The sequence below is a fragment of the Protopterus annectens genome, chromosome 4.part0 (genome assembly GCF_019279795.1).
Source record: "Protopterus annectens isolate FY-2018-M chromosome 4.part0, PAN1.0, whole genome shotgun sequence".
Taxonomy (NCBI): Eukaryota; Metazoa; Chordata; order Ceratodontiformes; family Protopteridae; genus Protopterus; species Protopterus annectens.
The window spans coordinates 1,618,494,359-1,618,511,212 of NC_056733.1; the positions used below are offsets into that span (position 1 = coordinate 1,618,494,359).

Below are 16,854 nucleotides of genomic sequence, written 5' to 3' on the forward strand. Positions count from 1 at the left end.
GTATAACTGTCTTCTCTACCTAACTGGCTGCTGGTTTTGTTCATCAGTGGCTAGCTCCTAATTGAGAGCTTCTGATAAGGGCAGAAATAATTTCCTGTTCCCTATAACCACCTTTGCCAGACAGATTTCCTTTAAACAGAGCAAATCACTCCAGGTGCTGCATGAAATCATGTGCACAGCTCAGCAAACTGTAGATTAGAAAAACAATGCTTCTACCTAAACTAATCTGCAGAAGTCAAGGTGGTCTGTTTACCTGCTGCCTTTATTTCGGATCTGCATGTTAGTTGGTTCTGAGGCCTATATGTTTACAGTTACAGTTTGTAAAGCATGGTACATGGACTGAGCAGCAATGTCTTACTTGGTAGGCTCCACTGCTTGCTATAACAATGAAACATCCAAGGGAATAATTGCTTTAGAAGGATAAGCAGATATTTTGATGTGTATTAGCTGGGATATTACAGTAGTGATTTTAAGCCATCTTCTTAGGACCAGGTAATCTGTTATTTATATAGTGTTTTAGGTATAACCAGTGCTTCTCAATCACTGTAAAAAATACAAAGTTTGATAAAGAAAATGTTAGCCACTCAGGCTGGGCAGCTGCTCCTGAGCAGCATCTGTTTTAAATGAAAAATGTTGATGTATAAAAAGTCATTACCATCTTCATTATCATCACTAGAAATTACTGATTCTTGATATTTGATACTGTGCATGTGTGCCCATCTGCTGTGTGTGCGCACATTTGCATGAGTAGACAAACTGATTTCTCCCTGGTTTGAGAGACTTCTCTTGGAGTCTTTTTTTAAACTCTCCCTATATCTTCAGATTTATGTGCTTGGCTAGAACTGCCATTCTTGTGGCATAAAATATATTCTATTAAAAGTCCTGACATCCCGAAAATCAATATAACTCTTTTATTCCACAGCTGGTGTCTGATTTGTAGCATTTCATCTTTCTACTAAAAGCCAGAAAGAGTCTATACTTTATAAATGTCAGATGGTAAGAAAAGTAATTAAATTTGTTCTTTTCCGTTTGGTGTTTGTGTGTTTATTTAGAATCATATGCCTGAAATAAATGACGTACTGTATTAAATCACATTAAACATAAGCCATCTGACAGGTTCACTAAAAGGATTAAGGCTGTAAACAGCTAATAAAAAAATATGAAACTGGTTCCCTTACCTCCTTGCTTGCATACTGTGTTATGCTGAACAAGTCATTTAACCAGACAGCACTCCTCACCCCCCCCCCGCAACTGTAAGTACCAAATATTTGTGCCATTCTGAAATTCCTGACCACTGATTATTCAACAGACTTGCAGTATTTTTACAATGTGTTTATTTTATATATGCTTCCCACAGCAGAGCAGTAGCTGTATCCCTACCAGACCTTATATTTGTACTCCTATCTATGTGCAAGTTTAACAAATAATGTTAATGATTTCCATACTGGGGTTTTGTGGCTGGATGGCACAGTGACCAGCTCACAGTAAGAAGTTTTCCAGTTTGATTCTTGGCAAAGGTGCCTTGTGTGTGGAGTTACCTTCTCACTGTGCTCCCATGGTTTTCTGGGGGTGCTGTAGGCTCTTCTCACTTGCCAAAGAAATGCAGTACGTTGATCGGCGATCATTCAAGTTGCCACTAGCTGTGCATGTGCATGTGCTTCTCCACGTGTGTGTGTGTGTGCGTGTGTGTGTGTGTGTGTGTGCGTGTGTGTGTGCGCGCGCGTGTGTGTGTGTGTGTGTGTGTGTGTGTGTGTGTGTGCATGTTTGTGCATGCATGTGTGTGCGCGCGTATGTGTGTGTGTGTGTGTGTGTGTGTGTGTGTGTGTATGTGTGTGTGTGTGTGTGTGTGTGAGATACTGTGTGCGAGTGCATGAGTGTGTTCTGTGATAGAGTGATGTTCTATCCAAAATGACCTTCAAAGCCTTGTGCCCTCAGGCTATATGGTTAGGTGCCAGCACTGCACAACCCTGTGAAGGTTAAAGCAGGCAGTGTTTAAACAAGAATTCTGTAATTCATTCCTTGGTAGCTGTAGAGCAGAAGACCTCGGGGAAAACATAACTTTAACTGAAAAGCTGATAAAACTAAGGAACATCTGAACTATGAGACAGACCTCAAGTTAGTGTAAATTTTATTGACTGATAAAACCCTTACACCTCAGCTTAAATTGTCTTCTGAGAGGTTATAGAAAAAAAAATCAGTTAACAAACTTTATCCAGCCACACCATCAACCAATCAAAATAAATTTTCACTGTTAAATTAGATGCCCACAATTAATTTCCTGATAAGGCTGTGAGGTGCTGTACTTCAAAATCACATTTACACCCCTAAAACGGGGTGCTTCTGACAAAACTGTACGTCTGAAGTATTTCAAACTTCCTGCACGTTTTCTACTTCCATTTGGGGCAAGATGACTGAAGGGTGAAATATGCTGTATGTTCCATAAAATTTTTCATAGTCTAACTTTTAATTCAATAGTAATTTTCTCACTGTACCATTTCTTACTAGAATAATCACCTTTATGGTGTAAACTACATTTATAATACTGCAGTTAGGAAAGAAGAAATATTTGTATGACCATTAATAAAAAAAAATGTTCTCAGTTATGCATCTGCAAACACTGCATAGATAATATATGTGTATGCTTAAGATATATTTTCTCCTTAGAGTCTCCAGTCTATACCTAGCAATCAATGGCTGTAGCTTTCTAGCATTTCTGCAAGGAAAGAGCAATCCTATTGGCAATATTGTCATTCGTCACTTCAAATAATATTCTAGTTCTTTAATATTAAAGCCACTAGTTTTTGTAGTAACATGGCTAAATGCAGAAAAAAATACATCTTTGTTTTCTTCCTATGTAAATACACTCCTATTTAAATTGTCAGGTATACATTATTTTTATCAGTAGCAGTAATAACTCAGGGGGGAATTTTTTTTATGGATGTCAATAATAAACACATTTCTGAAATATTTTCAAGATGTTTATGCAGCTTATTCAACAAGCAGAACTCAGGATATAAAGGTGTTTTTGAAAGTTGTCCACCTGTCAGGGCTAACAGCAAATGAGGTAGCTAAATCTGTGGCCCTGATCAAGGAAGATTACTCTGCCAGGAAACATGACGTCCCAGGTGTAGTGAACCTTCCCATGAAAGTATAAGGATATGTGGATGCTGCTATGTAACAGTGTTTAGTGAAAGCTGGGAGCATACCTCTCAACTCTTTAGATTTTCGCAGATTGTCCAGAATATTTGATCTGTTTTGCATAAAATTTATGGCTCTTAGGCAAATCACTGAGGACTGCAGTAGCTAAATAATGAAAAACATTTGAGATTTAGACTTCATATCTTTCAAAAAAGCATGCTAGCACAAAACCTGATTCTAGGAACTCTGCAAGTTTTTAAGAGCAATATTTAAAAATTGTTCCATTTTTGCACGTTGCCCCTCACTATTTTTGGATTTGTCCGGATTTCTTCCACTAAAAAGTTGAATAAACAAATAATACATGGAATGGTGAGATTAATTCATAATACCCAAAGTGGCTTTATTTGTTGTTACCATGTATCACACAGCATTCAAAGAGTTCTTTCTTTCTTTGAAATAAACTGCACAATCTGAAGTGTTTCCCTCTCTATTGTTAAGTCTTAATGATAAACAAGCATTTGAAAAAGGGAGATATGACCATATTTTATCCACCATACAGTTGTTATGTTTCTCAAAACATGTGGTAGACATGATAAGATATCTGTATTCTGGTTCAACTACTGTTAGCAAGATAGGTTGACACATGTCATCGACAGTGAAATTAAGTAAAACTACCAAGCAGGAATGCCCTCTGTTTCCCTAATTATTTGCCTTAGCCACAGAACCTTTTGTAATAACACTAGGGAATGACTAAAAAATAACAGAATAGTAGCAGGGAATATGAAGTATAAGTTAATCTTTCTATGAATGATCTTCTGGTATATTTAACAAATTCTGAGCTATCAGGTGCATCATTTTATCAAGCCCTGTATGGAGCTGGTGACCCCCTCAAGGTATCCATTGAATACAACACAAACTAAAGCTTTTGCAGTTCCCTGCATTCCCTCTCCTATCTGTAGTAAAATATCTAGCTTATTTATTGTCATCACATGCACAAGACACTAAGGATCTGAATGTCAGGAAATTCATGAGAGAGATGCAAGAGTCTATCTCAAAATGTAGATCATTCTTGGTCTCCTTAGAGAATAATTAACCCCTTTCCCTAAACAGCTTAATGTCCTTACTGTTTGGGATGCCAGAGCCACTGGTCCTTTTCGCCATAAATGGAACAGAGTGGTATTGGAATATATTACTGGCTGGTTAGAACTCAGAGTGGTCTATCATCATCATAAACCCCCTTTCTTCCCATTTTTTTCTATATGGGGTCAGGGGGATGAATCAGCTCTTAGCACTCTGCTATCTTCTTCAGTAGTCATCTGTAGAAGATCATAGCTCTTTATTGAAAGTTCCCAGGCATTTTAATGTAAGACATGGGGAATTATTTCCTTTAAGATTGTTGTTATTGTGAAGCCAATTACCATTGCATGTCAGATTGGCTAAATCACTGAATAACTTCAATAGGATACTGGAGGCAAATATGAGCAAAGGTAACTATGTGTAAAAGGTTACTGATTCATAATGTCTTGTGGCCACCAACTAGTAACATATCTATGAAAATATGTTAGTAGAACATACTGATGCATATCTATGTGCTACATTCATTACTGCAGTTTATACAACACATCTATAAAGATGACTTTAACATAATATAAAGCACATTTTCTTTAATTCCTATGAATATAAAGTATTTATGTCCACATTGTAAGGTAACATCATGACGTCTATGTCACAGTGTAGTAATATATACATTTATGAATTCACTGTTAATGTAATCAAGCATTGTATTTATTTATTTCTTTTTTTACTTTTTTAAGCTAAATGTAGCAGTTAATTAGTAGCATAAGCAAGTCCTAAGTGGGCTTCCCAAAATAAAAAGAATGAACTTTTTCAGTAAAATATTTTTGATGTCTGATATATTTATCAGCCGCTCGAGCATTAGTCCTGGACCCATACACACACACACACACACACACACACACACACACACATATATATATATATATATATATATATATATATATATATATATATATATATATATATATATATATATATATATATGGGTCCAGGACTAATGCTCAAGCGGCCGTTTCACCGAATGTGAAATTGCCGGGCATACTTACACGAAAGTGGTTTTCACCGAAGAAGCACTTTCGCATAAGTATGCCTGTTGCGGAGATCGCACTACAGTGGGGATAAGGGAAAATTCCCTTTTGCGTAAGTATGCCTGTTGCAGAGATCATACTACAGCGGGGATAAGGGAAAATTCCCTTTTCCCCATGACCTCGGAGTGAGAATATAAAAGTAGGGGGGGCGTGGGAGGTGCAGGGGGGCTTGCCCCCTGCAAAAACATAAATGTAATTTTTTTTTTTTTTTTTTTGAACACACTTTAACAAAAGCGCTTTTGCAGTGAAAGCATTTTCGTTAAAGTATGTTCAGTGATAGTGGATTTGAACCGTTCAACAGTCCTAGATCCATGTATATTTGGGGGGGGGGGCTTTCCCCTTGCAGGAAAAGAAGGTGTCGTGATTTTCCTAGTTGTTTTTTGGGTTTACTGTTTTTGGTATTTAATTTTTGATAAATGGTGAGCCAAAAAACAAATTATTCAAATCCCATAGGAAACCCCCTTAAACACCTCCCAACAAATAATGGAGAGGTTTGGTGAGGCAACCCTTTACACCTCCTATCTGCAATGAATTTCTTTGTGTATATGAGTGTGTGTGTGTGTGTGTGTGTGTGTGTATGCTTGTGTGTGTATGTGTATGTGTGTGTATGCACGTTTGTACTTACATGCACATACATGCATGTGTATATATTTGTGTATACTTTGTGTGTGCTTGTGTGGAAGGGGGAATATATATATAACTGCAGAAGTGCTGCCAGTTTCTGTCAAAAATCTTTCAGACAGAAAATGATGTCATTTTTCTATTTGGTGAACACCTGTTTCTAATTCTGACATGGCATCATGTTAATTGCATTTTAAAACAACTTAAAAATGCTCTTTAGCAGAAAATATCTAAAATGACTAGTTTAATTTATAAATACTATGTGTTTTGTTTTTATATGGCTGTGAAAAGGTTAAAATAGTCTTCATTCACTTCACATTGCAAGGGGATTTCTTTAGAATAAGAGAAACAGAAGAAAATTGGTTTGCTTATTAAATGATCTAAAAAAGTGAAAACTTATGTGATGTGACAAATTAAACCTTCTCTGTAAAACACCCTAATATAAGTGAAACTTAATTGATATTTACCATGTAGAAAATGTTCCAAACATCTAAAAAATAAAGGCAGTTGTGTGTTATTTTCATTGTTTTTTTTTCCTTTTGGGTAAAATAAATCTGCAGCGACTGTGGCAGAACTAATTTACCTGGTACTATTGGTGTGGCTTCACCACTCAAAAGGTTATTTGAAACTAAAAAGAAATTCACTGGAAAATGAATTATTACATAGTCAAAAAAATATGTATCCAATTGATGTAAGTCTATGAGGCTGATGTTATTAAAGCTACAGAAGATATTTTACATTTGGGCATTCCTCTTATTTTTGTTTCTACCACAGAACTGAATGCACTTCATGAAACTTTTAAACCTTATGGACTCACAGTTTTGGGCTTTCCATGTAATCAGTTTGGACTACAAGAACCAGGAAACAATAATGAAATCCCTTATGGTCTGAAGTAAGTATGCTGTATACCACTGAGACATCAGAATGCATTGCTATTGGAGCTACTAGTTTAAATAATAAGCCAGTGGAAATGCAAATAATGCAATGTCATCACTATGTGAAACGTAATACTTACCAACACATTCGTAACACAAAAAAATGTTACCCCTAATGAATTCATTACAATCCTTAAACACTGCAATTGGTCACCCCTCAAATATCTCCCACTAGAAGAAGCTATAGATTTTTTTTTATTCCACTTTCCTAAATATCCTGGATAAATTGGCTCCTCCAAGGACAATGACAGTTAAATCTAACTATGCGCCTTGGCTAACCAAGGAAACAAGGTGGCTACTAAAAAAAGAGATAAAGCCTGGAAAAACTGGCAAACTAAAAAAAACCCTAACAAATCATCAAGCCTACTTAAAACTAAGAAGCAAAGTAAAATAAATCAGAGAAGATGAAATAAAGTATTACAAGACAGTCAAACAAAATATCTAAATAATCTTCAGAAATTCTGGACAGTAATAAAAAAATACTACAACCAGGGCAAACTAGCACACCTACACCAACTACCAATACTACAGATAGTACTGAAGTGCAATTTAATAAATACTTCACAGAGTCCCTCTTAGACCTTACAACTAATAACTGCTCTACACCACCTCTGTCCCAATTCACCACTAATTTGGATAGCAATAACTTTTCCTTCCAACCCATCCCTACAAAAGCTATAAAAATACCTAAAAAAGCTTAAGAGAACAACATTAGCTGCCGACCATTTGCCAGCACAATATCTCAAAAACTCTGTTGATTCCATTTCATACTCCATATCCATCCTTATCAATAGATCCACCTCAGAACAAAAAGTGCCTACAATCTGGAAAATATCACATATAATCCAACTGCAGAAAGGAGATAAATCTACAGAACTATCCAACTGCCATCCAAATGCAATCTTATCACCTTTATCTAAAATATGAGAGAGATGTATTCATACCCAACTACTAAACCATCTCTTAACTGTCTCCCATCTGACACTCAGCATGGATTCTGGCCAAAACATAATGCTACTACTGCCCTGTTGTCCTTCACTAACACCAATAATCAGCATAGAAATGACGGTAAACTAGATTCCTCTGTCTTTCTTGACCTAAGACCTGCGATACTGTTTCTCGTAATAAACTCATAAAAGGTCTTTCTGATCTAAAACTAAGCTAGTCCTCACTTGCATGGTACCAAGATTATGTACCTTGGTGCCAGCAAGCTGCAAAACAGCAAAAAAAAATCTGTCTCCACCTCTACCGGTCACTCTTGGTGTTCTGCACTGGTGTATCCTACGTCCTCACCTCTTCACCATCTGTACTAACAATCTTCAGACTTCTACTCTACATGCTTCCTTTGTCCAGTATGTGGATGACTCTACTCTAATATGCACTGCTCCCACACTCCAGGAACTTCAAATTATAACACAACAGTCCTTCTACTCAATAGAATCTTGCTAGCCAATGCTCCGCTCATCCTAAACCCCAACAAAACTAAACTCATGCTTTCCTCCCCACAAGAGCGACAGACCCACCCCCACCCTTCTATATCTCATCAGCAAATAATACAATAATTTCCCCAGTATCTAATACTAAACTTCTTGGGGTGTCAATTAATAGCAACTTAAGATTCAACATACATATAGCCCAGACAATAAAGTCCACAAAAAAACTCGGACTTCTATATCGTAAGAAACAATTTCTAACAAACCACGCAAAAGTCACCACCTTGTCTCCACTCTCCTTTATGCATCTCCCATTCTCACTAACCTAAAGAAATCTAATCTAAATAAGCCTGACACCTGCTACAATAAAATTGCAAAGTTTGCCAGCAACTCTATATTTATATCTCACCACTCTCTGCCACTAAGACAACTTAATTGGCTTGAACTGCCCAACCTCCTTGCCTACAACCAACTCTACCAACCAAGAAAAATTCCTGCCCTTAACAATCTCCTCCAGCCCTACTCCACTAATAGAGAACTTTATTCCACAAATCACTATTAAAAATCTCAATAGCCAACAACTCAGCTGACAAGTCCCTCTACTCCAATCTCATACCTAAACTCTGGAATGCACTGTCCCAAAATATAATAACTACAACAAGCACCACTACATTAAAAAAGACTTAAAATATATCTAACCAATACATGGATATGCTCTTGTACTAACCCCAGTTAACTACTAGCTATCTCTAAATAAAAGCCACCCTAGGAACAGCTTTACTAATCTACCTTACATTTACAAACTCTATGTCTCTAAACTACATTTCCATTTTATGAAACTCTGGCTATGTATACTGTAATGAAAATGTACTGTAAATCCTTGTATTCTGTAAATATGTCCTCTGTTAAGAATGTAATAGTTACTGTACTGTAAGCAATTATTGTAGAACACAGTGATACATATTATTTGTCTGTGCAAATGTTCTGTTCTCAATTCTATTACTGTAACCTTGTAAAATCTATATGATTATTTTTGTGGAGCTATTCTCCCCGGGCATCTGCTGAAAAAGAACAACTTGTCTAGTTGGACTTTCCCAGTAAACAAATGTAAAATAAACTAAAAAAGAAATAAATACTTAGTTATTCATTGTAATGAAATATGAACAATGCAAGGGCCCATACTTTTTGAAAAGTAAGGGCCCGATTCAGGGAAAAAAATGACTTTCGAAGGTGGAGAAAACTACTTCAAACCCTTTACACTCGACACAAGAAATAGCATTAACTGACTGTGATAACTGATAAGTTAGCATACTGAGGGTTTCTCCTACCAAATAGTGAAGATACCGGGCATTATTCAAGGCTTTCAACAGTTTGTGGGTTATAAGGGAGAGGGATAGGGCACATCTAAGCATACCGCTCAACCTCTGAGCACAAGGCATCTAACTAAACCCAAAATTAATGACGGGAGAAGACACACAATCAGGAGCAGATTTTAATTATTACTTTTACAAACTTAGAAAGTCAAAAAAGTAACTACTGTTGCATTAGTATGCAGTTACTGAAAGACATGGTCTAAAACTCCATATAAGACCAGCCATAGAAAAAGATACAAAAAATGTGGCAGATGTAATTTCTGTAAATTTATAGACAGTACTTCTAAGTTTGAACATCCAGATCAGTTAAAGACATATGAGTTTGACATCTATGCCACCTGTGATACAGAGCATTTAGTCTACTTGGCCCATTACACATTGTGCCATAGTTTTTATGTAGGGAAGACAGACATGTCTCTGAAGGAAAGAATGCATGAACACATTTATGCCATCCATAAAAAGAACAAAGAAAATGCCTTGGCCAGACACACTATTAATAATGATATGGAACATACTTTTAAATTTCTAGTTATAGGGAGAACATATGAGAGTATGAGGTGGAGACCTACGGAATATCACTGAAGAGCTTGAAGCTAAGTGGATAGTAAGAGTAAGGGCTGATAGAGGTCATGGATTAAATGAACACATACCACTATATCCTAAGTTAAAGTCTAGGCAGCTTTTTAGTAAGATGTGCTGTGGAATTGTTCGTATGATAAATAACTGACTTCTTGCTATAGGCTTGTATGTGTTTTGGAGAACGTAAGTGGAAAATGTAAACATGTGCAGATGTATTCTTTGCTTGTGATTGTGAAATGAAATGTCCTAAGTTAAAATCTAGGCAGCTTTTTAGGTGAGATGCGCTGTGGAATTGTTTGTATGATAAATTACTGACTTCTTGTTACAGGCTTGTATGTGTTTTGAAGAACATAAGTGGAAAATGTAAATATGTGCAGATATATTTTGTGCTTGTGATTGCAAACTGAAATTTGAATTACATTTTAGATATTTTACAAACAGGCTTATAGAAGTTTATACATATGCATTCAGACTGCTAACTCAGTTAATGGCATGTACCTTGTAGACTGTTGCTTTAAATTGAGAGTGCTTGTTCACATTAGAACAATGTATTGGTTGGTTTTAATCATGTGACACAAGAGGATATCTAAACCAAGAGCTGTTTTTAAAATGTATTAGACATCTGAAGAAGTGGGGTTACCCACAAAAGCACATGTGTCGAATAAAGATTTTTACACTGGATTCTACAGTCATCTCCAGGTCCTGGTGTTTTGCTTTTTATTCTGGATCTGTTTTGTGCAAGACAAATGAGTTCTAAAGCTTTGGTGGCAGTCTTGAGTTTTCGCTTTTTACCTTAACCATTATACCAACCCCAACCCTTCATAAGACCATGCTTCATGTCGATATGTATTTATGTTTGTATGTATTTATTTATCTGTTAACCATAACAGTTCAATTTGGCAGAGTGCACTTACAGTGAAGCCCAGTGAGAAAAGCTCACAGACTGTTTTCCAGTTTACACTTCTGCAAAAGTACAGTTAATGCTGAAACAACTAGGGAGGAGTAGAATAAAGGAACATTAACAGTAGAGTATAAAAACAGAAAAGAGTTATACAGTCATAGTTATTAGATAATATGGTACAATACACTCAGGCTCACCTCTAAACTACTATAATCAATAGAAAGTACTAAGTGTATGGTTATAAGAGTAATAAATAACGTATCTAAGATGTCAACTAACACAGTTTAAGAGACATGGGTAAATACAATACATGCATGTTAAACATGGACTAAGCTAGATGCCAGACAGGGCACAATTCAGTGTCTGTAACCTATGCAGTGCGGAGTTGGAGGTTAGTGGTAAAAGTTGTAGTTAGGTGATACCTGCTTAACACTTGCACTCTCACTTCCAGGTAAAGTAATGCCTTAAGTTTGAGGGTTTTCAATGCAGGGATCAGCCTAAAAGGAACTGTTAGCTTATAATGTAGGGATCAACCTAAAAGGATCTGTTAGCTTATACCAAGGTGAAGATGCAGCTTTGAAGAAAACAACATGATGATCTTTGGTCTTAGATTCTATGTCATAAAAAGGACTGAGATCTTACATTGTGAGTTGGGGTAATCCGGTTCATTAAGAAATGGCAGAACAATTGTCTGAATCGTGCAGAAGAGTATAAGCTACTTTCAAATGCAGGCATGTGACATGATGACAAAATTCAAACCACTTTAAATTCTGCAAGGCAATGCAGGGGTACAATCTACCTAAGAGAGTAAGAGAATAATCCATAAATCTGGATACATTATTATGAAACTGCTCTCATTTAGTCACTAGGGAGCATGCCTCTCAGCTGTCTAGATTTTCAACTCATATTTTTGGGCTGTTCCTTATAAAATCTGGGCATTTTTGTAAACCATTGAAGGCTGCAGTCACTAAATAATGACTGACATCTGAGCTTCAGACTTCATAGCCTTCAGAAAATGCATGCTAACACAGATCAAGTTATTCTAGCAACGTTCTAAGTTGATAAGAGCAATAATTAAAATCTGTCCCTGATTTTGGGCCTTTGTTCCCCCAGTAATTTTTGGCTTTGTCCAGATTTCTGATCCTAAGGGGTTTAGAGGTATTCTTGGGAGGAAGGCAAACCTGAAATATAGACCAAACTAATACAAAGGCTTGGACAGTGGTAATTCAGGTATAATCTGTGGGTGCAGTTTAGCTCAGTAGGGAATGTCATGCTTCTAATTATATTAAACATTATTACAGTCTTATTTGCTTACTTGGTGAATTTCATATCACGATCAAAAGTAACACCAGGTAACTAGATGTAATTAAGGATTCTGAAATGGCAACTTCAGGAATTGTTTCTGTAAGAAAATCACTGAGGAAAAATTCATTGGCTCCATCTTCTTATAACTGGCAAAAACTTTTGATAAATCAATCTCAATATAATATGTATGCATATAAAAAGAAATGGTCTTTCAAAACAAACCATAGAATGGTTCAATGATTGTCATGATGACCATACCTAAAAGTCCATTAGAATGATTCCTTCTTTCAACCAAAATTTGTCAAAACAGGTGTCTCACAAGGAATATTGCTGGGATCCCTCCTTTACTCCATATTTGTGAATGGAATGTCTTCACGTTGTAGTTAAACCAAGTTATCACAGTATGATGACAATTTAGTTTTATTTTCTGCTGTTACCACAAGTAAGGCATCTAGTTGTTTTCAGAGCAGCTTTAGTCAAACTGGTAGACGGATTAAATTATCTGGCCTGTGTCTCTTACATGAGCCACTATCAGTTGAACAGACTTCCCATCTATGTGAAGAAGAGCTCTTTACTAACCCTATTCAAAGGAAACCCAGACCAGTGTATGAGAAATCAGAAATACACCCTGGGTCTGGCACCTATGTCTCTAATGGACAGAGGCAGTTGTAAATCTTGCCCTACCTTACACATACCCCTTAACATAACCTCTAAGGCACATAAACTTGCAGGATATAATTCATGTGCTTGCCTAGGCTTATAAAGGCTGTAGTCACTGTTAGCCTAGTGTACAGCTGTGAACCTATGAACCATCAGTCCATTCATCCATTTACTTGTGGATAGCTAACCATGAGGGGTCATCATTAAGGCAACTATTAAGGGTGGTTCATGCTTTTACCTATTTTCTCCCAGGCCCTAAATATGTGCACTTGAGGTGGCACTGGGGAGGGGCATGCAATGGGCTGCCCTTAGAGGATGTCCAATCATTTCCATAGGGGCTTCTCTTCCAGGCAGCCTTGCTATTTCCTCATGGTACAAAGAGGATTACTGGCCTCAAACAAATGCCCTACACTGACCGCCTCAAAAAACTCCAGCTTTACTCCATAGCATATCGCCTACTCCGAGGTGATCTCTGCCTAACATATAAAGCTATGTCAAACCCAGAGCTGTTGGACATGCTACACCAAAAGAAATCCCAATCACTCTGAGCTACACGCTCTAGGGACCTAAACCTTGTCACCACAATAAACAGGACACTCTGGAGGGATAGATTCCTGTCCCAGAGACTTCCTATACTCAGGAACAAGCTACCCATCTATGTCAAGCAAAGTTCTTCATTAGCACTCTTCAAGAAAAATCTTGATGAGTGGATGGGAAATAGGAAATACACCCTGGGGATCACTTCTTTGTCTCTGCTGGACAGTGGCACAGGAAAATAACTTTCTTGGGTGGCGTAAGCTATGGAACCTTGCTGGCTAGGCTTGCGTAGGCCCTTGGGCCGATAGCCTAGTACCTACCTATGAACCTATGAACAAGCGGTGGCCTCTCCAGTCTCCACCATGGAAGCTGCACTATACTGTGCTCATCCAAATGCACAAAAAACACTGTTCCCAAGGGAAGGTGAGGAAACAGTGCTTCTGTCCCTCCTTGGCTGGCTCCTCCAGTGGTAGGACCACTAAGAAAACCCCAGCCACCTGGGTGACAGTAACCATACCACTCAACTGTACAGATTTGCACAGAATGTGCTGATTTTTGCCTCATATTATTAGTCTGCCTTTTATAAAATTGTGATTTTCTGGCAAATTAGTGGCAAATCATTCAAGACTGAAGTTAGAAAATAATGACAGACATCTGAGTTTCAGACTTCATACCCCTCAGAAAATTCATGCTAATGCAAAATCTGTTATTCTATCAACTTTCTAAGTTTAAAAGAGCAATATTTAAAAATTGTCCCTACTTTTGGGCCTTTGTCCCACTTTTATTTATGGCTTTGTCCAGATTTCTTGCTATAAGAGGTTGAGGGGGATGGTAAGAGCTCCATCTATCTGTGCCACAGAGCCAAGCATGTGTAGTCCATCTCTTCTGCCATCCCCTTAAATGCAGACGGAGATTTTCCTAATACTATGCAACTGCCCATGGAGACTGTGCTCCCAATATCTGTGATTCTGTCTTAGCCCATATGGATATCTGTGCCTTATCACTAGAGCACAAATAAACTAATGAAAAGCCAACATCATACACATTTCATTTAGACAACCCAAACTAAGTCTGTCTGGTCTAGGTGACTGATCATTAGGAGTTTTCCTTAGTGCTGCCTGGATTTCTCCCAAAGAAATGTCCCATTTTATGCTCTCTTTTTTGATATTCAGCAAAAAGAAACCAAATTGGCCTTCAGGTTTTCTTCATAAGCCTTCAGCGGCATGCCCTCCTTGTGTGTAGGCTCTGATAGCACTTGACAAATTTCCTACTGATCTTCTTTGTTTTGGTCTTTAGCTTACCTCTATTTACTTTCCACAAGGTAGTGGCCTGCATATTTTTTGTTTGGCTCTAACACCCAAGACCCTTTCTGGTTTGCTGAACTATCCCCATGTATGTTTAGCCACTCAAAGCAAGTATAATCGATCCTTGTCTTCTCTAAGCAAATTTAACTTCTTGTACAACAATTTACTTAGTAATGCCTGTCCATTTCTAAATCTTGTTCTCTTAAAAGCTAGACATGCCCCATTTACCTCTATTTCCAAAGATCTATGTTTTTTAGCTATCTGTCACATCAAAGTGGCCTTTGCCAGTATGGAAGACTTTAAGGTTCATAGTTTCATAGGTTAAGCTCCAATTTCATGGATTCTCACCAGACCGGTGTTCACAGAGATGAAATGCTGTAAACCTACCTTGATATTCTGTACTAGAGCGGGATCGTTTAGATCCCAAAGGCCCACCATCTAGGTAGTTTTACTTTCTGGTCCCTCTAATGAAGTTAATTTTTACATAACTGTAACGTGGTCTGTAAGGAGTGCCAGTATAAATCCCATGTTAACTTCTTTCTTTACTAGAAAGAAACCTATCTGGCTTAACCTTAATCCAGAATGTTATACAAAGGTGAACTTGTGTTTATAAGGAAGAAAGAATTTCCTTGCATCTCCTCAGTCTATACTCTTTATGCATCCTTACACCACCCGTTGAGCCTTAAAATGCTTTCCATACTGTGGCACAGTGCTATCTCACACTGTGTATAAAACTAAGCTAAAGTCTCTCAAAATAGATAATCTAGATATCTGGTGTTCCTAGTTGTTAGAAAGAAGCAAAAAAAAAAAACATTGAAGAAAGCAGGTATTTCTACACTGAGGTCATATACATGGCAAATTCTTATATGATTTCCCATCATCTTAAATTTTAACCACATCACTCTTCCTTCTTACACTTCGCCGCCTTCCAACGTTTCCCAACCCATGCTTTCCTTCACAAGTGTCACTACCGCAGCTTTATTCTGAGCACTCAAGACTAGCATCATAAGTAAAACAAGAAAGTGGGAAAAAAGGAGTTGTTTATGGATGGATGAATAGATGGATAGAAAGATGGATGGATGTTTATCATATAACTTACATTTCTGAAGACTCCTGAAATTAGGATTTATTTTTATCAGCAGTGATTTAGAGCCTGCCTCTTAGCAGAGGACATGCCGTGCACATTGAAAGAAACAAGTGAAACCAGCCAAACAGTGATGTAGTTACTTCTAACACCTATCACGTATTAACTACAACTGCTGAAATGACACGTGGTGAGAGTATTGCTATTGCTATACAATACTCTGTAGTCAGTGAACTCTGAAAACAAACCAGTATTCAAGGAATGAGAATGCCATCTTCCCAATACCATCTCACTACTATGGTAAGACCAAAACATCCACTCCTGTCAGATTTCATACAGAACAAATGAAAACAAAGACTAACAGATTACCTTCACATTGGTGCTGTGTTTTTCATTTGCTTTTTTCTCCATTATTGCATTTTTTACCTTGAGAGGTACTGATATATTCTACAGTACTCTGTACTGAAGCACATGGTGGAGAGGAGGGTCTAGGTGGGAGAGGTTCTGTTTCTTTACAGGTTGATTGTCATTAAATGTCCACTTCCTCCTTTCATAATGAGTGTTGCAGGAGAGTAAATGGTTGCCAATGAGGATCACCTCTGGAAAAAGCACTCTGGATGACGATTTCCTCAGTGTAGTGTCTAGACTAGTTAATGTATGTTCTTCTACATTCTCATCCACTGTGGATCTCTGCTACTTTCCACCTGATGGTGTTTCCTCTGAGACTGCAGTTTTATTCATTCTTACTGGACAGCTCTCAGACTAATGCTCTGCTGGTGGCTTAAGTGCAGCATCATTATTTTGAGTGACCAGGTTATC

General features: G+C 37.5%; 1 protein-coding gene across 1 annotated transcript in view; it reads left to right on the forward strand.

The window, feature by feature from the left end:
• GPX3 (glutathione peroxidase 3) overlaps nt 1-16,854 on the forward strand; it is a 217,798-nt gene that overhangs the window by 124,343 nt on the left and 76,601 nt on the right. Inside the window, exon 3 of the mRNA XM_044069402.1 lies at nt 6,699-6,816. Coding sequence (XP_043925337.1) covers nt 6,699-6,816 — 118 coding nt within the window. The remainder of the gene's footprint in view (nt 1-6,698; nt 6,817-16,854) is intronic.